Source organism: Nyctereutes procyonoides, unplaced genomic scaffold (genome assembly GCF_905146905.1).
Source record: "Nyctereutes procyonoides isolate TBG_1078 unplaced genomic scaffold, NYPRO_anot_genome, whole genome shotgun sequence".
Lineage (NCBI taxonomy): Eukaryota > Metazoa > Chordata > Mammalia > Carnivora > Canidae > Nyctereutes > Nyctereutes procyonoides.
Window position 1 is genome coordinate 24,755,843 of NW_026575139.1, and position 27,386 is coordinate 24,783,228.

Below are 27,386 nucleotides of genomic sequence, written 5' to 3' on the forward strand. Positions count from 1 at the left end.
TCATCCACTCACACCCCTCCCCTCTGGCAGCTATCCGCTTGTTCTCTATTTTATGAGTCTATTTCTGTTTGTTTTGTTTTTTCTGCATATAAGTGAAATCATATGGTATTTGTCTTTTTCAGTATGACTTAGTTCACTTAGCATAATACCCTCTAGGAGTCTATCCATGTTGCTCTGAATAGCAAGATTTCATTCTTTTTTTATGACTGAGTGATATTTCATTACCTATACGTATTTGTATGTGTATGTATATATAATATCAAGAAGATATGGTATGTGTATATTTATGTGTATGTTTACATATGTATACACACGCAAAGTATCTTCTTTACTCATCTATTGACAGACACTTGGCTTGCTTCCATGTCTTGGCTATTGTAAATAATGCTGCAGTAAACATAGTAGTGCATATGTCATTTTGAATTCATTTCCATTTTCTTCAGGTAAATACCCAGAAGTGGAATTACTGGGTCATGTAGTTCTACTTTTTTTTTTTTTTTAAGATTTATTTATTAAAAAAAAAAACAACATTTATTTATTTATTTTAGAGACACAGAGAGAACATGAGCAGAGACACAGAGGGAGAGTGCTCCAGTGCCTGCTTTCTCCCTCTCTCTGTGTCTGCCTGGTGTGGGGTGATCCCCAGACTGGGATCATGCCCTGAGCCAAAGACAGCCGCTCAACCGCTGAGCCACCCAGGCATCCCTCTTGAGCATCTTTTCACGTGTACTCTTGTTAAATATCTTAAGAAATTTTCGTTCGTGAAACTTTGGATAAAATTTCTAGAAGAAATTTTGTGTCCTTGAGTTAGGCTATAAAAAACACAAACTATAAAAGAGGATCATTGATAAATTGGATCTCATCAAGTGAAAAACTTTAATTCTGTAAATAGCACTATTGAGAAAATGTTAAAAACAAATCACAGAAAATCTTTGTCAAACATATCTAGTAAAGGACTTGTTTGCAAAATAAAAAATTCTAACAACTGAGGCACCTGGGTGGCTCAGTGGTTGAGTGTCTGCCTTTGGCTCAGGTGGTAATCTTTGGCTCAGGTCCTGGGATCAAGTCCTGCATCAGGGAGCCTGCTTCTCCCTCTACCTATGTCTCTGCTTTTCTCTATTATTCATGAATAAATAAATAAAATCTTTAAAAAAAAATTCTAAAACTAAGTAGTAAGAGGACAAACAGCTCCATTTTAAAAAATGCAAAAACTTTGAGTGCCAATGAAGTGTCACAAATAGCCAATGAGCACATGAAAATATACTTTCCATATTGTTAGTCCTTATGGAAATGCAAATAAGACCAGATTGAGGGACCACTTCACACCTATTAGAATGGGTAAAATTTAGTAGAATGTTTTTAACCTCTATGTATTTGTGCTCTTTCCAGATTTTTTTCTTGTGGTTGATTTCTAGTTTTATAGCATTGTGGTCAGAAAAGATGCATGGTATGACTTTGATCTTTTAGAATTTGTTGACAAACTTGTTTTGTGGCCTACTATGTGATCTATTCTGGAGAATGTTCCATGTGCACTTGAGAAGAATTCATATTCTGCTATTTTAGGATGGAATGTCTCTTAAATCTATCTGGTCCAGTGTGTCATTCAAAGCCACTGTTTCCTTACTGATTCTCTTTTTGGATGATCTGTCCATTGATGTAGGTGGGGTGTTAAAGTCCCCTACTATTATACTATTATTGATTTCTTCCTTTATGTTTGTTATTAACTACATTAAGTATTTGGGTGTTAAAGTCCCCTACTATTATACTATTATTGATTTCTTCCTTTATGTTTGTTATTAACTACATTAAGTATTTGGGTGTTAAAGTCCCCTACTATTATACTATTATTGATTTCTTCCTTTATGTTTGTTATTAACTACATTAAGTTGGGTACGTAAATATTTGCAGTTGTATCTCATTGGATTGCTTTAGAATGATAACATTTAAAAGACCAACAATATTCACTTTTGGCAAATGTGAACAACTGGAGGTCTCATACATTGCTGGTAGAAATGCAAGATGATACAGATGCTCTGGAAAACAGTGTAACACTTTCTTATAAGTTAAATATATACTTATCATGTGACCCAGCACTCTTTTAGCTGTTTACCCAAGAGAAATGAAAACATGTGTCCACACAAGACTTACAGTTGAATGTTCATAGCATCTTTATCCATAATAGCCCCAAACTGGATAGAATCAAATCCTTCAACTGGTGAAGGAATTGTAATATAATGGACTACTACACAGCAGTAAAGAGAAATGAACTGCTGCTACATGTAATGACGTATATGGATCTAGAACATATTGAAGAAGAAATGCCACACACAAAAGACTTCATTTTGTATATGATGCCATTTGGCACATGGAAAAGGCAAAACTGTAGTGATAGGAAGCACATCAGTGGTTGCACAAGGGGATCATGAGAAAACTTTAGGGTGAAGAAAGTTCTGTATCATGATTATGTTTTATATCATAACCTCAGAAATTGTCAAAGCTCTTATTGTTTGCTTTAAATTGGTGACTTTTACTATATATAAGCTATATGTCAATACAGCTGATTTTGGCAATATTTTTTTTGCCAGTGATTTGTGCAGGATTAGAGACTGGATTCAGATTAATTCAGATCTGAATTTGTTATAGACACTAAAATAATTTTGGAATAAAAAATAATAATTTTGGAATAATCAGTATCCCTGAATTGAGTTGCAAATAGCTTACTAGTTATCAAGTTGGGTCAAGTTTAGGCTAAAAGACTATTATTATTAATGAGAGTAGGTGGAAATAAGATACACATTTTATTTGGAGTTGCTTGATTAGAGAATCATAGTTCCAAATAATCAAGGGAAAAAACCTTGGGGTTGATTAGGGTTTGGCCTAACTCTTTACTGGTTCTAATACTGTGACCACCAGTTTCTAGAATACTTCCTTTTGCCTCCAGGTAACCACTTATACAGTTTTTCCCTCTTCTCTGATTGTTTCTTTTCACTCTTTACCTCCTTTTTGGAGGGTTGAGGAGTACATTTAAGGTTGATCCCTTCAGGGTTCTATAATTGGTCTTTTTCTTGGTCTACTTGCTTTGCATGACAGTCCTTTTTATTTCCTGTGTCTTTTAACTGCCCTTAAGATACTGGTATCTCCATAGCTTCAGATGCTTAGTTCTATTTGTCTTGTAAATATATTCACCTGGATATCTCATAGACACTTCAGACTTAGTTCTGTACTCATTATCTTTCCCTAAGCATTGGCTCTGCCTCCTTAATTTACCACCATCATTCATCCAGGCTCCCAAGCATAAAAAATCCCGATTTGTCCTTGGCTTCTTGCTCTCTTTTATCTTTTTGACCTCACAGGTCACTAATCCTGTTGCCTCTAACTGGGAAACAATGCATACTCTAGCCTCCCCACCCCCCACGAGTCTTGCGGCCAGTGCCAGCTGCTCCCTTGGACCAGCATTTTCCTTGACTCTCAGACATTGATTGATCTATCCTCCTCTTCAGTCTTTTTTAACGTGTGATCCTCATTCTCCCTTAGTTAAAAAAACATCTCTTGGTTTTTTTGTTTTTTGTTTTTTTTTGGTTGTGATTGCTTAAAGTCTAAAAGGAAGTCATATTCTTTGAAATTTCCAGGGTAAGTATTTCTTGAACTCTCATTCTTCCTATCCCAAGAATCTTTTTTTCCCCCCTTTCTTGGGGTTCTTGACACATCGATGTTCCTGGTTGAGTGTAGGCTCTGGAATCTCATTGCCTGGCTCTTTCATTTGTCAACTGGGTGACAATGGGCGTTATTTTAACTCTGTGCTTCTGTGTCCTAGTCCATAAAACATGGCTAACAATACAGGTACCTTATGTGATTGCTGCTAGTTAAGTGAGATAATAAGTAAAGCACTTCAAACAGTGGGGGCGCTTAGTGGGTTCTTAGTAAAGGTAGATTTGTTTATCATCACTCTTGAGAAGAAAACAGAACACTCGGTATTTTGGATTGTTGCTCTGGTTGTTTCCAAATAAGATTTCTCTGGAAAACCAGTTAGTCCCTCAGGTACACTCAGTGCCATCTTCATAATTTACTGCCGGCTGGGCTGCCATCGTGGCCTGGACACAAACTACCATCATAAGCTGGCAGTCTGGTTTGCACGTAAAGCCGTACGTATCCTGCCAATCACCTGCTGCCAGTTTCCAGCCTCTTCCAGTCCTTTGTCTTATGCACCGTATCTTGCACTCAAGAGCAGCTGAGTTCCTTCCTTTTCTTAGGACACCTCCATTTTATATCCAAGGCAACCGAAGAGAAGTAGCTTGTCCAAGATTACTCAGTAGTTAAGAGTCATGCTCCTGAGCACTTTACCGTACAGTGCTGAGAACCAGTCACCTTAGTTTGCCCCAGGTGGTCTTTCTAAACTCTTTGCTTTCATAATGCTGACCTTTTTCTTCACTCCCTTTCTTTTTTTTTTTTCTTCACTCCCTTTCTTGACTCAACTTTGGCCTATGCTGTTTTTTTCTGCCTAGTGTACTAGTCCTTTTATGTCTGCCTTGCCAATGTTTGCTCAGTCTTAAGTAATAGCTCTGCTGTCTCTCTTGTCATTACTTAACCACTCTCAGGCATAGTTACCTTTCTCTTCCCTTTGCCCTCCACATATTGTTTATTCCTTTTTTTGTGGTACTTGCCGCATTGTATTGTTCATCTCCCACCTTGGACAGAGTTCATCCAAGGTAAGAAAAGACCCTGTCTTATTTATCCTTGTTACCTTAGCTTTTAGCACACTATCTAGCAGATAGCAAATGCTCAAGAAATATGAAATGACTGAAGAATGAACCTTACAGAAGAACCTGAAAATGTTGGCAGATTATAGTCAGTGAATTACAGTGAATTTGCTAAAAACAATGTTTTATCAAATTATGTTAGGCAAAGAGAAAATATAGATATCCAGGGATGGGGGAACGTAGCAGAAAAAAATTTTATTTAAAATATGGGTATATGGGATGGGTGGTAGTGGGGTAATGAACCATAAGTTGAGTGGGGACTGTAGTGCTTTTCAAAGTTTGCAGTTAAGTAACTTTGGTGGTAGAGGATAGTGGGCATGTAACTCCTTAGGGGTTGGGAGTAGAGCTCCAAGCAGCTTTTCTGCCTCCAGTATCAAGTATCTGAATATTATGAACATACCCATATTTTAGAAATTAATGCAAATTTTGCATCCTATTCCATTATGTATGAGTGTTTTAAGATGAAAATACTTTTTTCTCCCCACCCACCTCATCCTCCAGGGAATGGTTGCTGCAGGAACTTGTGCCATTTACCCTCTGGCTTCCAGCACGTTGACATGCTCCAATGCCCAAATCTGGGAAGCATGGAATGGGGTTATAGTCTAATATGGCAGTATGCTAGCTTGCTGTGATGTGGGGGATTATCTACTCAGGAGTATTATGTCATGGAACTGAGGAGGGTGAGCTCATCTTTGCTCTAACAAGGCTGTTTCTGGAAGGCTGCAGTCAGTTGGAGGCGCCTCATTACCAGATCACTGGGGCCAGCTGGAGAGAGTTCACAGAAGACCCACAGGAATGATTAAGAGACTGGAGGGGCTGACTGATGAGGGAAGAATATAAATGAAAACCGTATAACTTGGCTGAACTGAGATAGCAGGAATACACAACTGTATAAATATCTCACGAGAATAAACTTGATGGGGGAGGGTGATCTCTTATGGTGGGATTTGGTGGAGAATAAACCAAGGCTGAAATTAAGCAAAGGAAAACGTAAACTAATAATCTGAAGTATCTGATGGCGCACTTTGTTTCTTGGAATCTACTTAGATCACTCTAAATTGTGGGTGGGCCTCTTTTAATTGAATGATTTTGTTTTTTTAAGATTTGATTTTCCTTAAAAAAAAAAAAAAAAGATTTGATTTTCCTGGGCTTGTGGCTGGTGCTTCTGTATAGAGAATCCTGAAGACTACATTTTCCAAAGCCAACATCTTTCTTTTGTCTCATCTTTCTTTGTCGGACTCTGTGGATGATAGTTGGGTGATTGTGTGCTGCCATTGCTGCTTTTCTTTATTCACCAGAATTCCAAAGTGGACTTTCACATCATTTTTTTCATGGCTTTTTATAGTAGTTTAAAAGTAGACCCTGAGTCAGTAATATATATTGTAATAATTTTAGAAACCTGGATATGGTATTGGTCCTTGAGGTACTGGTTTTAGGAAATTATAGCCTTGATAAAATGCAAGTGTAATTGTAGGAAACATGTACTTTGGGGAAATGATTGTATAAAATTCCTACTTGGGGTATGGGAGGCATAAAACTTTTAAATAACAGTTGAAATTAGCCAGGAGAAATATTTGCATAATGTTGAAAGTTTTATAGCTCTTTTCCTAAGAGGGGACAGTAGAACTAGAAGAAAATGATTTTATGATTTTTAAAAATGAGTTCATTTATATTAAGCAGTTATGTAGCTTTAAGACTGAGACTCTATTCTAGAGATTGGTAAACTTTTTTTTTGTAAAGGGTCAGATAGGAAAACTTTATAGACCATGAGCTTCTGCAGCTACTCGACTTTGCTCTTGTGCAAAAGCAGTCATAGACCATATGTAAACGAATGAACTTGGCTGTGTTCACCTTTTTTTTTCTTCTAAAAAAAGCAGCTGTCTGGACTTGGCCTACAGGCTGTAGTTTGCCAACTCCTGCCCTAGACCTTTGCTCCCAAAAGCATGATCTGTAAACCAGCAGCATCAACACTCCCTGTGAGTCCGTTAGAGATACCGAAAATCAGGTCACTTCTCGGAGGGACTGCTCTATAGCTTAGACCGAGCTTCTCAGACTTTAATATGTGTAGGAATCACTTGGGGGCCCTTATCAAAGTACAGATGGAAATAAACTGAATAGCATACTAGCTACTAGGAGACAAAGATGAGTAAGACCCAATCAGTATCCTTAGAGATCCTTGAATTCAATAGGAGAGACTACTATACAGTACAACAAATACAGGCTAATACATGTTATAATAGAGGTATTTTCAACATAGGAGTATCACAGAGGAGCAAGTGATAGGGTCTGCGTGGCAGGGGGGCAATCCTCACAGGGGCCTGAGAATCGGACGAGGAAGGGGAAGGGTGCTTGATTTGAATTTTGAGGCTTACTAGAGACACTGAATGAAGCATTATCATGGGTAGTAGGTTCATGGTGGGGTGCAGTAAAAATGATGTTAGAACCGTGAGTTATTTGGACACCTAGGTGGCTCAGTTGGTTAAGCATCTGCCTTTGGCTCAGGTCATGATTCCAGGATCCTGGGATCAAGCCCCATGCATTGGGGTGCTGTCTCTTTAGCTGGGAATCTGCTTCTCCTTCTCCCTCTGCCTCTGTTCTTTCCCTCTCTTTTTTTCTCTCTCTCTAGTAAATAAAATCTTAAAAACAAACAAATAAAAAAAACTACTTAAAGAACTAGGAGTTATTTAATAACTAAATGGCTGATTACAGGGCTGGAGACCCACTAAGATCATAATAAATAGAAATAAAATTTCAGTACATTCTATTATTTTTAGCTAATTTCTTATACTCTAATTTGAAAAAGGATAACTTGCTTGTTCTCTCCCCATAAGTTATTTGTTTTCCAGAAGTAGAAACTTTTAATAGGTTCTTATTACATCAGTAAGAATTTGGAAAACACTGTAAGAGGCAGAAAATAAAAATTATTTATAATTCCGTACACCAAGACATGACGACTAAATATTTTTATGTTGTTCCGTCTAGTCTTTTGTATGTAATGTAACATTTTAAAAATTGGGCTCATGCTATCTAAATAATTTTGTGCTTGCTTTTTATTTAGCATTTTATTTGTGGGAAATTTCTTTCTTTATTCCTTAAAAGGTGTCATTTTTTAATGCTTAGATAGCATTCTAGTAGAGCTCCTATAGTTTATGTAACTTATCTTGTTTGTGGATCCTTTAAGCTGATTCCAGTTGCTAGTTGACCCAGTTTTTGGCTCATGTACTTGGCAATTCTGTCACCATATTTTAAAATAAATACATATACTTGTTTATTTTTAATTATAAAAGTTTGCTAACTTGTTTGATCTGCTGGCCTTCACTCATTTCATTCTGCTGTTCTTACTAGCACTGTGGGTGTTCTTTCTTGGTTTCCCAGGGGAGGGAGGCAGTAGGGTAGTCATTAAAAGCATGGATTCTGGGTCCAGGTTGTCTGGGTTTGACTTAGCTCTACTACTTATGGTACATAATCTTGAGAAGGTACTTCAGTTTCCTCATCTGTAAAATGGGGATAATTCTATTTGTCCTGAGGTTGTGAGTTAATATAGATGAAGAACTGAGCACGGTTCCCACCATGTGGAAAGAGAATCTTTTTTTGTAATGATGAGTAGCTTCTTATTTGTTTTATGGTGGTTGTTTGTGTATGCTTTGCCATAATCCCTCTTCTGCTATATTTAGTTTATAAATGATTATAACTCAAATGTCTTTGAGTTACACACTGACTTTACTAGACTTTACTTAGTGACTTTATCTTGAAAGTTCACAGACTTTTTTTCCTGGTCAGTAAATTTTACTATTTAAAAAATAAAGTCATTGTTGTTTCACCATGTCTTAGAAATGCAGCCATGGGTGCAAAGGCAGCAGACTGCATAGGCACATAGGTTTTAAAGCTTTTGGGTGGTTTCCCCTTTCGAACTGAATATTACTTTGATTGCTTCTGGGGCATAATAAGGCCCTCTGTAATGTGTCCCCACCTATCCTGTGGTCTCATTTATCTTCACCATACCCCCACACCCTATGCTCCAGTCCCATTAAACTGGAACTGGGCATGTGATAAGTGATGAGGCTCACTTTTTAAATCTGTGCCTTGCTAACTTCTCTTGAAGGATTGGAATCAACTGAAGTGCTGTAGTTTCCTTTTGGGGAGTGACATAGTTAAGGCAGTGAGGTTGCCACTGGCCTTTTTTGTGTGTGTGGAGTTTTAGCTGGGAAAGCCCACTCCGAGTTTACCAGGCCTTATTTATTTTTAGTGTCCCAGAATTTCCTCTGCCCATCCTATCTACCCCCTCTTTGATGTTTTCTGGGGATTCTCTTTCAGAAATAAAAACTTCTTCCACTGACACTTTTTTCTCTGTTGAGTAGGATCCTGGGACAAGAGGACAGATGCATCCTTTGGCAGTCGATTGCACCCTGCACTAGAGAGAAGTCCAGGATAATAGTTTTGGGGCTCAATTTCTCCATCCTGGAATTCATCCAGTCCGTTCCAGAAATATTGACCCTCTGCTTCCGTGATAACAGCTTCAGTGAATGTCCAATGGACAGACACTTTCCGTTGACCTTGCAGCGATTCTTTTTCCTGTGGAGGTTGGAGGACGAGGTGAATGGTGCCAAAAGTTGCCTGCTTTGGTGAATAGAAGTACCCCCCTTCGTTCCCAGAACATGGGCCCTCGTTTCAAGGTAAGACCATAGACTAGTTAAGACTCACTTGTTATTGGGATACAGAACACGGACTCAGTAGCCAGCATCTAAACCTTTTCAGCAAGGAATCGCTGCTGAAGTGCGTAGTTGCAGTTAGAATACTCCCTCTGCCCCCCACCCAGAGCACCTTTGAGAATGAAGAAATCAGTTCTCTGTTTCTAGGAAGTGACTTTTTCATCACTCATCTCCAGTGCCAGGGTTAAAATATATTTGGCATTATAATCACAAATCTTTAGGCTCCTAAAAAAAGCAAAGAATTTTAGAATAGGTATGTTAGTCAATTTTCTGACATTCCCTTGAGGCAGGTGCTTTCAAGTGTTCCCTCTCCCCCACCTTTTGTAGGCAATGTGAGCCAAAGGACTGTAGTATTAAGCAACTGGCCCGGGATCTTTTAGTAAGCAAGTGATATTTCTGCGTTAGATAATTGGCACTGCATTCCATTTTCCTTTGTCATGCTTTATTTTTATTTCAAGATTTTTAAAAAGGGCCATAAGCATTTATTTTTCTAATTTTAATCTCCTGGTGGGATTCCTCACAGTAAGATTAAGTAATGTTTTTCATACTTTCTTTTACCTGTTTTTTTTTTTTTTTTTTTTTTAATCTTTCTCCTCTTCCCAAACACCTCACTATTGCCATGACTCCATTTTTTGTCATGATTTAGTGTTGTTAGGCTTAGAACATTGGGTTTCAGAGTTAGGCGCAGACTTGAGTCTCAGCTCTGTCACTTAACCAGCTGGAAGATGTTCAGGTTAACTTTCCAAATTCAGCTTGTGTGTGTGTGTGTGTTTCTTAATCAGTAAAATGAGAATAATAATGTTTATTTTACCAAGTTGTCATGGGGACAACTACTTAGGCTAACACATATAAACAGTGTAGTGTTTGGCCTATCATAAGTGGCTCAATCAGGGTGGGGAGTATTACTTTACTACTACTACTGTTATTCTGCTAACTTAGAGTATCACACAGTTTGCTGAGTTTTATGAGAGCAAGATACTAAAGAGATGAACTTGAAAACAAAATACTCAGGTAGCTGAATGGCAAGAATTAGTATGGCAGAGGCTTTACATACTGCTTCTTTGCGCTTGAATTAGTCTTGGGAAGAGTTCCAAACTAATTTTATGAAGCAGAAGTGTGAGCAGCAGAAAATGGGGGGTACTATAGAAGCTGTTATGGAAAAATAAAAGCTCAAGATAAGGGAGATAGAATCATAAAGCCAGATACCATGCCATGCATAAGAATCTATGGGGTAGTTGTGGGTATTTGGTACATACTTGTAGAACTGAAGCAAACTGGTAACTTGTGGTCTGAAGAGTTTATAATCCGTGGTTCAAGTGAATATACTGCCACTTAGCGAAGTCTTTAAAAACTGTATCAGAAAGGAGGTCCCATCAAGAAAAATCCCTGATCCTTAAGGCATTCTGGACAAAGGAAAGAACAAACGTTTGACCCTATCTGATAATTCAGATACCTTATTCATATTTATTGCAGCTACTATAGGCAGTTCTGTTGGATGCCATGGAGATTTTAAAGATGAGTCTTTGCCTCATGTTATTTACCACTCTGAAATGGAAAATAAACACAGGGCTAAAATGAAAGAGAATATCAGTGCCATAAGATAAATAATAGAGTAATGTGCAAATTCAGAGGAGGAATGGAATTTCTAAGTTGAGGCTCGGAAGATTTCAGGGACGGGATACAGGGTTTTCCCTAGACTTTAGGGTTAGGAGATTTCATAGAGACATGAGAGGGGAGTGGTAAGTGGAAGCAGAGGAAGTGACTTTTGCAAAGCATGGAGATAGGATGTTTCAGAGCTTGGATGTCCAGGTGGAAAGGATGCGAGTCAGGTAGATCACAGGATGGCAACAAGGTATTGCAGGAGAAGGAGCCAAGGGGAATACTGTGGGTGGGGAAGAGAATGGAGACCGAGCAGAGAGAGCCTTAACCAGGGTCAGGAAGAGGACAGAAAGTGCTTACAGAATGGAAGTGAAATCTCGAATAAAAGTGATCTAAGTGATAAAGATAGGAAGGTTTGTGACAGCCTTCAAGAGGAACAAGACAGGAGGAAGACGTAGAAGGAAGGCAAGTTCAAAATGAGACCAGTTGAGAGATGGGTAGATGCTGTCAGGGAGGTTGTTGAGAGCTACTGTAGAGAAGTGGAATACTTCATAAAGGTCAATCAAGGGGCAATGAATCGACAGAGCTAATTCCCTCACCACAAGGAGGTTTCCAGGAGAAGAGAGGAGGGTCGTTTGGGAAAAAGTGGTGACAGGTATGCACAGTTTTAAATAATAAAGGGAATTGGAGTGCAAATGTAGAATTGACCTACTGGAAAAAATCTCAAGTGTTCTGGATCAGTGGTAACAATTTGGCTGAGAAATAAGTGAATGAGGAAAAAATGGACAAGGAGTCAGCAAGGTCAAGCTCATTACTGCTAGCTTCATGAGGACTGAGGCTGTTTGCTGTACTGTTTGATTTTAGAGTCCTGATGGCTATGGGGAGTTATATTGAAGTTGTGCAACACTAAAGGATAAGGTGCCGTGGAAATGACTAAACCTCAACTCTTTCTATAGCATTGAGAATTCTGAATCCTGGACAGGTCATGCAGTTGCAGCCTTGGAACTGGTCTGCAGGCCTGTGACTCACTGCTTATCCACTGCCTCTCCCTGGAAATGTTATAGTTGTCAAGAGATAGCACATGGCAATTTTCTTGGCCCTCATGATACTTGCCATACAATTGGCATTGCTCTTGTTCTTCTAAGTCCTCTAACATCAGCCACATACACTTTATTTTCTGCTGAGTGTTATAACTTTGCTAAGGACCATATTTTCATATCCAGGATCAGATTGGATGGCATCCAACTGAGGGAGGACTTCAGACAGTTCAACTGCCAATTTGGTTTCTACAAAGTCAGCGGTATCATCTGCATCCTGTGAGGTGCAGACAGATGCTTTTTTGAGAGATGAAAACAGCTTTCAGCATACGGTCCCAGGAGATGAGATACTTGTTTGGGAAAGAGGCTCAGTAGTTGTGATCCCAACTTTTGGGTCTATATATTGTCTCTTTATAATACACCCTCCTGGGAGCAGCCTAATCTCTATATACGGACTGTGTTATGTTCCCTGTGTGGATCTCTTTTCTAGTAGGACTTTAGATGCCAGTCTAAATAAAGATTTCTATGAAATGTGGTATGGTTGCTTGCCAAAGTGATTTGTCTACTGTCTGTGGATTCCATTGGGAATATTGTTACTGTCAGAGGAACTGATGGCCATTTTCATTCTTCCTCTTAAAGTTTTCCAGTACAGTTAGATATAAATGCATATCCTATTTAAAAAACAGAACAAGACTTGTTTTGGTCCCTCCCAGACCTGAGCCTAGATAGCCTTTCAGCTGTCTTGTCTCTGAGTAATATTCTATTGCTGATAAAAGGTACTGGGTTGAGTTAATGTTGATAACCTTAATATACATTGACTTGAAAAGAATGACTCCACTGCATTGTAGAGGGAAGAGCTCTTATAGACTATACTAAGGTCAAACTCAGTGATAAGATACCAATGTCAATGTACATTGCATTTTTCCTTGGTAATACCTTAAGTTCAAGTAACGGCAATTAAAGTCTTATTCTGGAAAAAGTTTAATAACAGTGAAAGTTTCCCCTCAAACTCTGGCCCCTGTTTGAATTGTTCTGACCTTGACAGGCATCACTTAGGATAAATACAGTCTCCTCCTTTTGTTCCTGTCCTTGGCCCTTCTGCTAAGCTCATCTTCCATAAGACCTGTTGTCTAATTGGTAACCGCAAAAATGACCTCTTCCATGCCCACTGCTTATTATTGGGACGACCTTGTGGTTTACTTTAATTACATAGTGCCAACATGATGATAATAATACTTTTAAAAATCCCCATTTGATATAACTATTTCTACTCAGATGAATTACTTCCAGAAGGCAAATAGAAGGGGAAAGTGATTCCATTATCCTCTTTGCTTGTGTTAATTAGCACTACTTTGCATGGGGGAGGGAAACTGTCTTGGGGCCCTGGATCTAAGAAGATAAAAGCCATCTTACTGCATTTTGTAATGAGCACTAAAGCAAGCAAGTGGCTGTTGGTGGTATTCCTAGGGTGGTCATAGATTGGAAGACTTTAGGAGTGATGCAGTCACTGTTTTGCTGACATTTGTTATAGGGTACCTGTCAGGCTAGAGAGGACAAGGATAGTAAGGCTTGAGTCACTCAATTCAAGTCATATGTTCTTTGTCTCTCTCTGAGATGGCTGTAAGGGAGAGTTGGAGAAAAAACTAAACAAGTTTTTTTTTGCAGCTGCAGCTGTGATCCTCGGCTGTCCGTCGGCATTGAAGGGACCTGATGTTTTACGTTATTGGTATGTTATGGCAAAAGCTCTCTTTGTTAGCTTTTTGTTAGGGTTGCTGCATCCTTTTTGCTTCCCAGTCTATCCCTTTCCCCTTGAAAATAAGAAGTATTTCTACCCATGCCAGAATGTACCTTCACAGAGCTGGCAGTGGAATTCATTCATTTGGGAAATATTTATGGAGTAATTCTGGTCTGTGCCAGACACTGTTTCCTGCCGAGGCAAAGTCGAATAAGGTAAAAATCTGCCTTCAAGAAGTTTGTAACACGAAGGGGGAGAAAAGCTATAACATGTGAGAGTTTGAGGGAGCCCAGGAGCGGGAACTACTCACGCAGGTGAGGATTGGGGAGGGCTTTTGCCAAGTGGACAAGAGAGGGGAAGACTTTCAAATGGAGGGAATAGAATTGACGTTCTTTTCCCTGACTCCTGTGAGGGCCTAGCACGTGCAGGAAGTTGGGGGTTGCACATTCAATAGGCCAATGGTATAGAACTAGGGTTGGCAGACCTTTTCCATAAAGGGCCAAAGAGTAAATATTTTGGGTTCCCAGACATATAGGCTATGTCACAACTACTGAATTCTGGCTTAAGGCAAAAGCAGCGCTAGACAATATGTAAATGAATAGGTGGGGCAGTAGTCTAATAAAACTTTATTTATAAAAACAGGCAGTGGTTGGGATTTGGCCTGTTTGACTCCTGGTATAGAAGTTCCTTTTTTCGAGGCACCTGGGTGGTACAGTCAGTTAAGTATCTGGCTCTTGGTTTCAGCTTAGATCATGATCTCAGGGTTGTGGGATCAAGCCCCGAGTCGAGGTCCATGTTCAGTGCAGAGTCTGCCTGAGATTCTTTTTTTCTTTCTCTCTCTATCACTCTGCCTCTCCCCCTGCTGTCATGTGCTCTCTAAATAAATAAATAAATAAATAAATAAATAAATAAATAAATAAATAATATCTTAGAAGTTCTTCTCTTCACCTACAGAGTAGTGACCCAGTACAGTGTTTTTTATTTTTAAAGATTTTATTTATTTATTTCACACAAGGAGTGAGAGAGCACAAGCAGGGAGAGTGAGAGAGAGAGGGAGAAGCAACTTCCTGCTGAGCAGGGAGCCAGATGTGGGGCTCAATCCCAGAACCCCGGGATCATGACCTGAGCTGGAAGCAGACGCTTAACTGACTAAGCCACACAGGCGCCCTAGTACAGTGTTTCTTCAGAAGTCTTGTTCTCTCATCCTGACTTAATTTTTGAAAGATGACTGGCCTTTTCTACAATGAGAGGCTATAATGTGTAACTGGCAGGTGGTATGTGTGTTCTCTCGTTTACATAGGTGGGATCACAGTGTCTGTGGTTGCATTCTTCTTCACAATTAAGTTCCTCTTTGAGCTTGCCGCACGAGTAGTCAGCTTCCTCCAGAATGAGGACCGTGAGCGCAGAGGGGACCGGACGATTTATGACTACGTGCGGGGAAATTACCTGGATCCCCGGTCTTGCAAAGTCTCCTGGGATTGGAAGGACCCCTATGAGGTGGGCCACAGCATGGCCTTCCGAGTGCATGTAAGGGAATGTTTCTGTCTCCATACCCATTGGGTTTTCTTTCTTTCTTTCTTTCTTTCTTTCTTTCTTTCTTTCTTTCTTTCTTTCTTTCTTTCTTTCTTTCTTTCTTTCTTTCAAGATTTTTATTAATTTATTCATGAGAGACATGGGGCGGGGGGGTGGGTGGAGGGTTGGGCAGAGACACAGGCAGAGGGAGAAGCAGGCTCCATGTAGGGAGCCTGACGTGGGACTCGATTCCGGGTCTCCAGGATCAGGCCTTGGGCTGAAGGTGGCACTAAACTGCTAAGCCACCCAGGCTGCCCCCCACTGGGTTTTTAGAATCACTTGCTTTCCAGAGCCCTGTTCAGTCTGTTGGTAGTGCTGGCCTGAAATGTTAAAAACGTGTTTCCTTGTTTTTCAGCCATTCCCAAGGACCTGTTAATATGGCAATTCCCAGGCAATTGTTAATATCTGGAAGGGTCACAAATTTCTCTATTATTTTGGTTTAGTGGGTGTTTAACTCTGAAGATGTATAAAGCTTAATGTTGCTTTTTCCAAATGAAAAGAATATTACCAAAAAGGATAGCTGTGATAGATTGGGGGTTGGCAAACTATGGCCTGAGGGGCCAAATCAGGCCCACCTCTTATGTCTGTAAATACACTTTTATTAGAACACAGACACACCCATTCATCTTCCTGTGTTGCCTGTGGCTGCTTTTACACTTGAGTAGTTAACCACAGTTGAATTGAGTAGCTGTGTATAACCCACAAAGCCAAAATATCTACTTTGGCCCTTTACAGAACAGTTTGTTCCCAACCCCCATGACTTCACTGCAGCATTCTACTAGGCTGATGGCCTGAACCACCCCACCCCACCCCACCCTGCACCCTCTGCCAGCCCTGCCTGGTGCGTTAGCTTGCTCAGCGCCAAGTGGTGCCTACTAACTTACCTTCACATTTCGGATTAACAGTGATAATATAATAATAATGACTGGGTATACAGAGGAGGCAGCATTTGCAGCTCAGAAATGTCAAGTCAGAATGGATTCAGCAGTTCATTTTTCCCTGTCTTGTGAACAAATTAAGAACTTGTTCATGATTTCATGTTTTCTCTGAGCTGTGCTGTTTCTCTCCGTGTCTGTGAGCAGGAGTAGAAGAACCAGTGGGTACCGGGATCTGCCAGCCGCCTCCTCCCTCCCCACACTCCCTTGAGTTAGGTGGGAAATGGTTTTCTCCTCCTGTTCCCTAATATGGGCCCCTCATCTCCTCACCGCAGTTGTTCTACAAGAACGGGCAGCCTTTCCCAGCACATAGGCCTGTGGGACTGAGAATTCACATCTCCCACGTTGAGCTGGCCGTGGAGATTCCAGTGACCCAGGAGGTCCTCCAGGAGCCCCGTTCCAATGTGGTCAAAGTGGCCTTCACCGTGCGCAGGGCAGGCCGTTACGAAATCTCAGTGAAGCTTGGTGGATTAAATGTGGCCTACAGTCCCTACTATAAGATTTTTCAGCCTGGTATGTTCCTTCTTTTTTGCCTCCCTTTCCCCATCCCTATCTTTCTTTATTTTTCTGCCTCGCTTTGTAACAATACACCTTTATTAAGATTTAATGCCCACACCACATAATTCACCCAGTTAAAATACACAGTTTCACGGCTTTAAAAACTCAGAGTTGCACAGCCAGCACCACAGTCAGTTTTAGAGCATTTTCGTCACCCCAAAAAGAAATCCTGTACCCGTTCACAGTCACTCCACATTTCCCCCAAACCTCCCCATCCCTAAGTAACCCTTTATTCATTCTGTAGATTGGCCTACTCCAGACATTTTATATAAGTGTAATCATAAAATATATGACCTTTTGTGACTACCTCTTTGACTTAGCATAGTGCTTTTAAGGTTTATTCATGCTATAGCATGAATCAGGACTTCATTTCTTTTTACTGCTAAATGACATTCTATTGTGTGGCTATACCACCTTTTATTTATCCATTCATCAACTGATGGACATTTGGGGCTGTTTTTGCTTTTGGCTGCTGTGAATTCTTGTGTCCAAGTTTTTATGTGGATGTACAGTTTTATTTCTCTATGAGTAGAATTGTTGGGTCATCGGCCTAGTGATTTCTTAAGGGGTAAGGGTGCCAGGATAGATGAAAGGCAAATTCTTCTGATTTTTGAAATCTTTTCAAGTAAAAGCCCCTTACCCTAATTCCACCCTTGCCACCCATATGTGTGTTACTTCTCATGGCAGAGTGTCTGCCCGAGCTGCTGGTATCTAAGAATTGAGAACTCGGTCTCTACTTTTTTCCCCACTCATCTCCTTTATGCCAGATAATAGGTGCTCACTGACTTTGAAGCCTAAAGGTACAATCTCTGACTTCTAATTCTGCAGCAAATCTGTTCAGTGTATAAAGATCCTATCTGCTCTGTGTGCCCTGCCTTGGCTTCCTTTTAAGGGTGTCATTAAGTACTGGCCAGGTTGGTATCCACAGAAATGAGAGGATTTTGGGAACCTTTTGGAGTCAAACCATAAGAAGAGGGGGTCTTAAGATTTATGTATCTTTGCTTGACTGGTCCTCAGTTTTCTTTTCTTACAGAGGAAGGCTGTGGACAGGGTGGTTCCCAAGCCATCTCCTTCTCCATGTACCTCCTCCTTTACTTCAGTGACTCACTCACAGACTCCTTTCCACAGGAGTTATCATCACCCCACCTCCTTGCCACCAGTGGATAACAGGTCATATCCTTACAATATGTATCAGTCCCCTTTTTTTGGTAAAGATTTTATTTTTTTATTAGAAAAAGCACAAGCAGGGGGAGCAGCAGAGCGGGAGGGAGAAGCAGGTTCCCCACTGAGCAGGGAACCCGATGCAGGACTTGATCCCAGGACCCCGAGATTATATACTGAGCCACCCAGGCACCCAGCCCTTTTATGTTTAAATTAAAATTAAACTCTTCATTTTGAGATAATTATAGATTCTCCTGCAGTTGTAAGAAATAATACAGAGTGATCTGGTGTACCATTGACCCTATTTTCCCCAGTGGTAGTAGGATCTTACAAAACTAAAGTACAATATCACAGCCAGGTAATTGACAGTGATACAGTCAAGGTCAACACATTTCCATCACCACAGGGATCCTTATATTGCCTTTTTCTAGCCACATCCATTTTTCCTCCCACCTGTTTCTTAACCCCTGGCAGCCCACTAATCCCTTCTCCATTTCTGTAATTTTGTCGTTTCAAGAATGTTACATAATTGGAATTCTATTTCACTCAGCATAATTACCTAAAGATTTATCCAAGTTGTTGAGTATAGTAGTTGGTTTCTTTTTATTTCTGAGTGTCATTCATTCCACAGTGTGAATGTCCCATAGTTTAACCATTCACCAGATGAAGGACACTTGGATTGTTTTCAGTTTGGGGCTGTTATGAATAAACCTGTGAGAATTCATGAACAGGTTTTTGTGTAAACATGAGTTGTCATTACTTTGTTACAAATGCCCAGGAATGTAACTACTGGGTCTTATGGTAGTTATACACTTAGTATTTTTAAGAAACTGCCAAACTCTTTTCTGGAGTGCCTGTGGCATTTTACATTCCTACCAGCAATGCACGAATGATCCAGTTTCTTCACATTCTTGCCAACATTTGATATTGTCTCTGTTTTTTATTTTAGCCATTCTGTTAAGGGTGGGTAGTTTTAATCTGCATTTCCCTAATGGTTAATGATGCTGAACATCTTTTCCTGTGCTTATTTGCCATTTGTATATGCTCTTTGGTGAAACGTCTTCTGCCCATTTCCTAATTGGATTTTTTTAAATATTGAGAATTCTTCATATATTCTACATACTTGTCCTCCGTTACATATGTAGTTTGCAATATGTTCTATCAATCTTTAGCTTTTCTTTTTATCCACTTTGCATAGTCTTTCACAAAGCAAAAGTTTTTAATTCTGATGAAGTCAGTTTATTAATTTTTCTTTTAAGGATTCACGCTTTAGGTATCTGAGAACTCTGACTAGTGTAGATCCCAAAGATTTTCTCCTACGCTTTTTTCCCTAGAAGTTTTACATTTTATATATAAGGCCATGATCCATTTTGTTTGTTTTAAACTAGGCAAAGACCAAGTTGCCAAAAATATTTTTTCTTTTCTTTTTTTAATATTATTTTTTTTTTATTTTTATTTATTTATGATAGTCACACACAGAAAGAGAGAGAGAGGCAGAGACATAGGCAGAGGGAGAAGCAGGCTCCATGCACCGGGAGCCCGACGTGAGATTCGATCCTGGGCCTCCAGGATCGCGCCCTGGGCCAAAGGCAGGCGCTAAACCGCTGCACCACCCAGGGATCCCTCTTTTCTTTTTTTAATTTAAATTCAATTTGCCAACATAGAGTATAACATCCAGCGCGCTCATCTCATGTGCCATGATCCATTTTTAGTTAATTTTTGTATACTGTGTCAAGATTTTTGAATTTTTATTTTCTTATTTATTTGCTTATCGGTGTCTAGTTGTTCCAGCACAGTTTCTTGAAAAGACATTGCCCTTTCCCCTATTACATTGCCCTTTTTTTGTACCTTTGTTAAAGATTGGTTAGTCATATTTGTAGGAGTCTATTTCTAGGTCCTCTGTTCTGTTCCATTGATCTGTGGGTCTGTCCCTCCATCAGTACTACGGAATCCAGATTACTGTAGCCAGTATGGTAAATCCTGCAATTGGGTAAACTGACTCTTCTCGCTTTACTCTTTTTCAGGATTGTTTTCTGCTACTCTAGATCCTTTCTCTTTCCATACAAATTTTAGAACAGTATTTTCTGTAGCTACAAAGACTCTTCCTGAGATTTTGATAAGAATGGCATTAAACCTGTGTATTACTTGGGGAGGATTGACTCCTCTACTGTGTTGAATCTTCTAGTTCGTAAACATGGTAACCTTTGACTTCATACTGGCCTCTTCATTTATTTCTTTCATGTGCATTTTGTAGTTTTCAACATAGAAGTCTTGTGTGTGTGTCCTTAGATTTACAGCTAAGTGTTTCAGGGCTTTTCGTTTGATGGTTGTTTAGCACTTATTTCTGAGGCCTGCCTCGCTTGTAGGTTCCCAGTGGTACTGTAGGCACTACGTAACTCTCAGTTCTGTTTCCTGTGAGTTTTCTCATTTTGTTTAGTGCAGCAATGGTTAGAAATTTGTGAAAATGAGCCCCCTGGTTCGTTTGAATTAATCTCTTTTTCTTTTTTTTCCTCATCCTCTTAGTGGTGGCACTTATCCCTAGGAATTTAGTGGGACCCAGCTCTCTGGGACTCACTGATTGAAGAGATCTTCATGCTCTGAAAAGCCCCCCCCCCCCTAAGGATGAGATTCCATTGTCTATTCCAGGAATGGTGGTTCCTTCCAAGACCAAAATAGTGTGCCATTTTTCTACTCTTGTGTTGACCTGTGGACAGCCACACACCCTTCAGATAGTGCCCCGAGATGAGTATGACAACCCTACCAACAATTCCGCTTCTTTGAGAGACGAGCACAATTACAGTTTGTCCATCCACGAGGTGAGCAGTTTCCTTTCCTCCACCTTTTTCTGTTATTCTCATCCTCTCTGATCCACTTCCTTGCATCGCCACCCTGACTTCTGTGCTGTCTGCCCGTCCTTGTCTGGCTGTGCCCACCTCATTAGTAATTATGAGACTTGGACAAGCTTGTCCATAAGAAAATTCTATGTAAAGAGTAAATTGCCCTGCAGTAGAGAAAATCATAAATGTTCAGTGATGCTCTCTGTCTTCCTCCTATAGCTCGGCCCTCAAGAAGAAGAGAGCAGCGGTGTCTCATTCGAGAAGTCAGTGACATCCAACAGGCAGACCTGCCAGGTGTTCTTGCGACTCACCCTGCATTCTCGTGGCTGCTTCCATGCCTGCATTTCATACCAAAATCAGCCAATCAATAATGGTGAATTTGACATTATTGTCCTAAGTGGTGAGTTGAAAGAAAAGTTGTGATTTAGTTCCATTCCTAGGCCACTTATTCCTTGTGTGTCTGCACCCTTCTGACCAGCCTCACAAACATTTGCTATTTGAGCCAGAACTGGCTTTTAGAGTCCTACAGACTGAAGGTCTAGTGATAGGTCATTTCTCTTGTCCCCTGTCTCTGACTCTAAAACCTTATTCCTTGTTATACTTCAGAGAACGAGAAGAATATCGTTGAACGCAATGTGTCCACCTCAGGAGTGAGCATTTACTTTGAGGCTTATCTTTATAATGCCACCAACTGTACCAGCACACCTTGGCACCTCCCGCCCATGCACATGAGCTCCTCCCAGCGCCGGCCTTCCACAGCCCTGGAGGAGGAAGATGAAGACTCACCCTCTGAGTGCCAGACCCCTGAGAAGGTGAAGAAACCCAAGAAGGTGTACTGCTACGTGTCACCAAAGGTTGGACCGCCCATTCTCTCTCTCTCTTTATTTTTCAAATTTTATTTATTTATTAGAGTGAGAGAGAGGGTGTGAGCAGGGGGAGACACACAGGGAGAGGGAGGAGTAGGCTCCCCACTGAACAGGGAGACTGATGTGGGGCTTAATTCCAGGACCCCGGGAGCATGACCTGAGCCTTTGGCTAGACGCTTACTGACTGAGCCACCCAGATGCCCTTGGCTCTCCCATTCTTATCTCAAAATCCCCCTGCCTGAATCTGCATATAATTGGCCATTACGGGGTAGTAAAAGCTCAGAGTATTAGTGTGAGGGTCAGGGCAAAATCATTGACTTGTAGGCTTTCTGGAATACTGAGAGAGGCTACTTAAGATTGAGCATCAGAAGATGGTTCCCTCTCTTTTGTTGCACCTGTTTGGATTGGACTAAAAGAAAATTCTGTGTAGCAATTCCTTGTACCTTGTGCTTCAGAGCACCAGAGGCATTCTGCCTTTGATTGCCCCTGGGAAGATTTTTCAAGGCATGGCTCTTAGAGTTTTAAAGAAAGCTACTTTTGACCGTTAAAAATTTTTCACTGGTAGAAAAATTACTGTTGGCCCTATGCTCTTTTGAAAGAGTTTGATCTTTCATCCTGTGCTTCATGAAACCACAATAAATGCATGTCAGTATCAGGCGAAAAGAATTGGAATAGAGAAATTTTGGCAGAGGCAAGGAGGTGAACTTCCCAAGGCCCCTGGGCTAAGAGGCACTTTGTTTTATGAATTTTCTTTTTAATATTTGTATTTTGCTTATTAATTCAGATCACAGGAAAATAAGCTCTTCAAACATCCCATCACATCCCTTTAATCTCATAACCAAACAGTTGTAATTTTGTTCTACTTCAGACTTTGCTATGTGTGGTTTATCATTTAAAAATCTAGCCCTTCTGCCTACTTTGGACTAGGGGAATGGGAATGAGGGCCAAGGTGAGGTAGAGATGAAACAAGATTGACTATGAATTGATAACTTAAAGCTGGTGTTGGGTCATTATATTGTTTTCTCTTCTTTAGCATGTGTTTGAAAATTTCTTCATGAAGAGTTTTTTAAAAATCAAGGAAAAGTATGATTTATACATTTATGTAACAGTTTTTTTAGATTTAAAGTTATTGCTTTGCCTTTTCTTTTTTTAATATAATGGTATAAAGAGACCCTTCTGTATGCTTACCTATTTTTATGAACTTTTTTCTTTGAAACCATCCCACCACCTTTGCCCCCTCCCATCCCCCCCACCTGCCCTCCTGTGGCAGATCCTTGGTACCATCCTAATAGAGATAGAGCAGTGGGTGTAGGTCATTGGTATCCCGTATCCATTGAGGAAGTTTGAGCAGCACCCAGCTGAGCAGGAGGAGATTTTGATTGCTTCTAGGTGAAATGTTTGCTCATAAAGTGCAAACCTGATCTCAGGCATTTAAAAATGGTAGTAAGACTTGAGTGTCAAGATTATCAAATGCCTCTGCAAAATTGCATTGTCAGAGTAATATCTTTAAGCTATTTTAAGATAAAATAGATGTTATCGATTTGATGTTAGTAATACAGAATTATCCTCTTCATCCCTAGAGGGAAAAGGTAATGAGAAATGGAGGTTAGGAACTCTGTTTTTTTCAGTACAGTACCCACATAGACTCTTTTTATTTTATCATTCACTTCCTTTTCTGTGTGTTGGTCCTCTAGCAATTCTCAGTGAAGGAATTTTACCTGAAAATCATTCCCTGGCGCCTTTATACCTTCCGAGTGTGCCCAGGAACAAAAGTAAGTTGAACCTTCCATCTGGTTTGTGCTAAGCAGACTCCAACCCTGGGATGTTTCTACCTTTTCTTTTTTCCTCAAACGGCCATTGGTGTTTCTGGAAGTTCTTACTGTGACAGGGTTCATTGCCAAATACGGACAGAAAGGGTCATTTTCCCCCCACAGCATGGCATAGAGAATATAGAATTTCTAGAAGGACACATACCTGCAGAAACAGGAATTAGTAGCAAGTCAGAATTCTTCCACAGTTATCTTTTGCCCCCGAGACTAAGTTAATGGAGAGAGTCTTGGCATTTCTGGCTCCAGCTTGGTTTCCCAGTGTGCTGAAGCTTGCTCTTTTAGAATTAGCATTCTCTCTCTCTCTCTCTTTTTTTTTAAGATTTTATTTATTTATTCATGAGAGACACAGAGAGGGGCAGAGACACAGACAGAAGGAGAAGCTCCATGCACGGAGCCCGACGTGGGACTCGATCCCCGGTCTCCAGGATCACGCTCTGGGCCAAAGGCAGACACTTAACTGCTGAGCCACCTAGGCGTCCCAGCATTCTCATATATTAAAAACATTTCTTCTAACTTTTCTGAGCTTTTGGAATCTCAGGGTGAGTCGCTTTCCTCCAGCCAGTCCGTCCAACCTCGTCAGGTAGTCCATATGCTTGATAGGTCTTTACTGCCTTCACCCTTCCTATATTTTATGTTAGGAGGTCTGTAATGTTGCCTGTGATCGTCACTAAAGCCAGTCTCGGTGACTCAAATAATTTAAAATACGATTGGATTGTAGAGTACTGAAATGAAAAACAGGTGATATGCTCCTAGGAGATAGTCTCTTAGAACAGGCTTAACTTGTTTATTGGTTGATACTGAAGGTTAGGGATATGGAAAGTTTTTGCTGGATTTGAGGGCTTTAAAGGTTAATGCCTTTTTTTTTTTCTTTGTTAGTTTTCATACCTTGGCCCTGACCCTGTTCATAAGCTCCTCACCCTGGTGGTAGATGATGGCATTCAGCCGCCTGTGGAGCTCAGCTGTAAGGAGAGGAACATTCTAGCAGCCACTTTCATCCGCTCCCTCCATAAGAATATAGGTAAGATTGAACAGGGATTCTGAGAAAGCAGCGACCCTACCCACCTGGGTGTCTGAAGGTGCAGAGTGGACTACACAGATGTCTTGGAATGAGGCTGTCATCATGATGGATCTTCTTGCTCCTTAGGAGGCTCTGAGACCTTTCAGGACAAGGTGAACTTTTTCCAGCGAGAGCTTCGGCAGGTACATATGAAAAGACCACATTCCAAAGTCACCCTGAAAGTCAGCAGACACACCTTGTTGGAATCGGTGCGTAAAGGTTAATTTCTGTCATCACTTGTCAGGGTTTTGGAATTAGAAACCCCTTTGGTGTTTGGTTATGTCCTGCAGGCCATCTTTTTTATGAAACCCAAATTTCTCTTCTCTTTAAACATATCTATTAAAGACTGCTCTTCTCTGTGTTTAATTATACTAAGTTTGGGGTAAATTTGTTCAAGACCTATTATTGAAGGGAGAGACTAGTGAACACCGTGGCTTTACAATCTTTACTGAACTAGTTCCTGAACCATCTCATAGAACTTCTGTGTAGGGAAGGTAGAAGTAGTTGGTACAGAAGAACATTGTTGTTCTTGAATTCCTGAAAGAGAAGAGCTCTTGTTGGGTTAAGAGGAAATGATTTTTGTTGTCACTCTGGTCTGAGGGAAAAGGAACACCTGATGTGTGTCTGTCTCCACTGCGCAGACACTGGCATAGTTGTTGCATTCCTCAAGAATGAGAAGGTTTGGTCCCTGTCCAGAAAGTGTTTGTGATGTTTGGCTCTGGTAGGTGTGACTGGAAACCTCTTTTCTCAGCCACATTCTCTGTGTCTGAACATAGCCTTGTGGGTAAAGAGTTCCAGTGGACACTGTACTTGACTGAAAACCAGGACTCCTTGGTTCTCTTGCTGACAGCTTACTAATTTGAGTCCTTTTATTTCTTTATGCAAGAGTTTTCTCATTAATAAAATGAGCATTAAAAAAAAAAGCTTCGGGATCCCTGGGTGGCGCAGCGGTTTGGCGCCTGCCTTTGGCCCAGGGCGCGATCCTGGGGACCCGGGATCGAATCCCACGTCGGGCTTCCGGTGCATGGAGCCTGCTTCTCCCTCTGCCTGTGTCTCTGCCTCTCTCTCTCTCTGTGACTATCATAAATAAAAAAAAATAAAAATAAAAAAAAATAAAAAAAAAAAGCTTCAACTGCTCAACAAAGCAATGGTATAAAGATGAATTAGATTGTTTTTTAAAATCTTAAATTTCTTCTGGATATATGTGCACTTTACATATGAAATGAGATGGTTAAAGTTTATTTATGAGGACTGCGTCTCCTCCAAGTACTAATTGTTAAAGGGACAGTGGCAATATTCTTGTGTTTTTTTCTTTAACACCCAAGAGTCGCCAGGCAGTCTCCTGACAGTTTCCTTCCCTTCACTGCTTTTCAGTCTCTGAAAGCCACTCGGAATTTCTCAATCTCAGATTGGAGCAAGAACTTTGAAGTGGTTTTCCAAGATGAAGAAGGTCAGTTTTTGAAGTTCATGTTCATTTTCTTTAACAATCTTCCCCACCCCCCCCCATTACTTGCTCTCTGCAAATAAAAAAAATATCCCCCTACTCCCACCTCTGCCCCTGTTCCAGCTTATTTTTCTAAAGGAAAAAGAAATCATGAGTCAAAACAGAAAAGGTGATATTGACAGGCAGGTGGCTTGGTGGAGCTTGTAGAGCACAGACAAAGGGACTGGGAGGGCAGGTTCTAAGAGTGGACCAGAAGGAAAAGTGACCTTTATAGAACAAAAGAAATGTCCATTTCCTGGGACATCTGAGCTCCTGTTTCCATACTAAGGGGCATTAACTTAGTGAATAGAATATCTTGAATCCTTTAATTCTACAGAATTAAAAAAAAAAAGCCCAGTTAGGTGGGTTGGAATGGGGAAACACTGATGTAGTGGAATGGAAGGAAGGTGGAACGTGTTGAACGATGAATAGACAGACACAAGCAATAAGAGGTGGTAAGCTAGAGTTGCTTTTTAAAAAATATTTATTTATTTAGAGAGCGCAAGAGCGTGCAAGTGTGCCAGCAGGGGGAGGGGCAGAGAGAGAGGGAGAAAATCCCAAGCAGACTCCCTGCTGAGTGCAGAGCCCATCTCAGGGCTCAATCTCATGACCCTAAGATCATGACCTGAGCCAAAATCGAGTCAACTGCTTAACCCACTGAGCCACCCAAGCCACTTTTTATTTTTATTATACTTTTCAGCTCTGGACTGGGGAGGACCTCGCCGAGAATGGTTTGAGCTAATCTGCAAAGCACTGTTTGATACCACCAATCAGCTCTTCACTCGATTCAGTGACAACAACCAAGCATTAGTGAGTTTGTGACTTCTCCATGAGTGGGTGGAAAAATGCCAATTGTGTTATAGTGGTTAGTGTAAGAAGGGTTTGAGATCATGAAAGAAGTGTCCTAGGAATTTGACAACCTATGTCTTGTTCTTAACTTTGATATTTACAATATGAACCCAAATTAGATTGCCTCCCTCTTTTTTGCCTTTATTATTTCATCTGTAAAGTAAGAAAATGCAGACAGATGAGTATTTGACTAAAAAGTGTATAGTACAATGGCTATTCTAATTATTGTTATAAATGATTAAGCCATTTTCTCAAAACGTACCTAAGGCATTGAATTCTGTACTAGATCTTTGAATAGGCAGAGGTATCAGGAGTAGAGAAGTAGACTTTGTTTGAAAGAAGTTCTGGTTTAGGGGAAAGGCAGCACATCATCCACTGGTTGACTTCCATACTCAGCCAGGG

General features: G+C 40.5%; 1 protein-coding gene across 4 annotated transcripts in view; it reads left to right on the forward strand.

Moving 5' to 3' along the window:
- AREL1 (apoptosis resistant E3 ubiquitin protein ligase 1) overlaps positions 1-27,386 on the forward strand; it is a 42,512-nt gene that overhangs the window by 7,547 nt on the left and 7,579 nt on the right. The window contains exons 1-13 of one of the 4 annotated variants that reach the window (XM_055304033.1): positions 4,601-4,706; positions 9,116-9,430; positions 13,768-13,828; positions 15,138-15,364; positions 16,620-16,857; positions 20,710-20,879; positions 21,120-21,300; positions 21,507-21,754; positions 23,461-23,538; positions 24,472-24,613; positions 24,740-24,861; positions 26,027-26,102; positions 26,836-26,945. In XM_055304033.1, the coding sequence (XP_055160008.1) occupies positions 13,813-13,828; positions 15,138-15,364; positions 16,620-16,857; positions 20,710-20,879; positions 21,120-21,300; positions 21,507-21,754; positions 23,461-23,538; positions 24,472-24,613; positions 24,740-24,861; positions 26,027-26,102; positions 26,836-26,945 (1,608 nt within the window). In that variant the 5' untranslated portion in view covers positions 4,601-4,706; positions 9,116-9,430; positions 13,768-13,812. Of the gene's footprint in view, positions 1-4,600; positions 4,707-9,115; positions 9,431-13,767; positions 13,829-15,137; positions 15,365-16,619; positions 16,858-20,709; positions 20,880-21,119; positions 21,301-21,506; positions 21,755-23,460; positions 23,539-24,471; positions 24,614-24,739; positions 24,862-26,026; positions 26,103-26,835; positions 26,946-27,386 lie in introns of those variants that run through there. The other 3 variants (XM_055304032.1, XM_055304035.1, XM_055304034.1) reach the window with 3 other exon arrangements.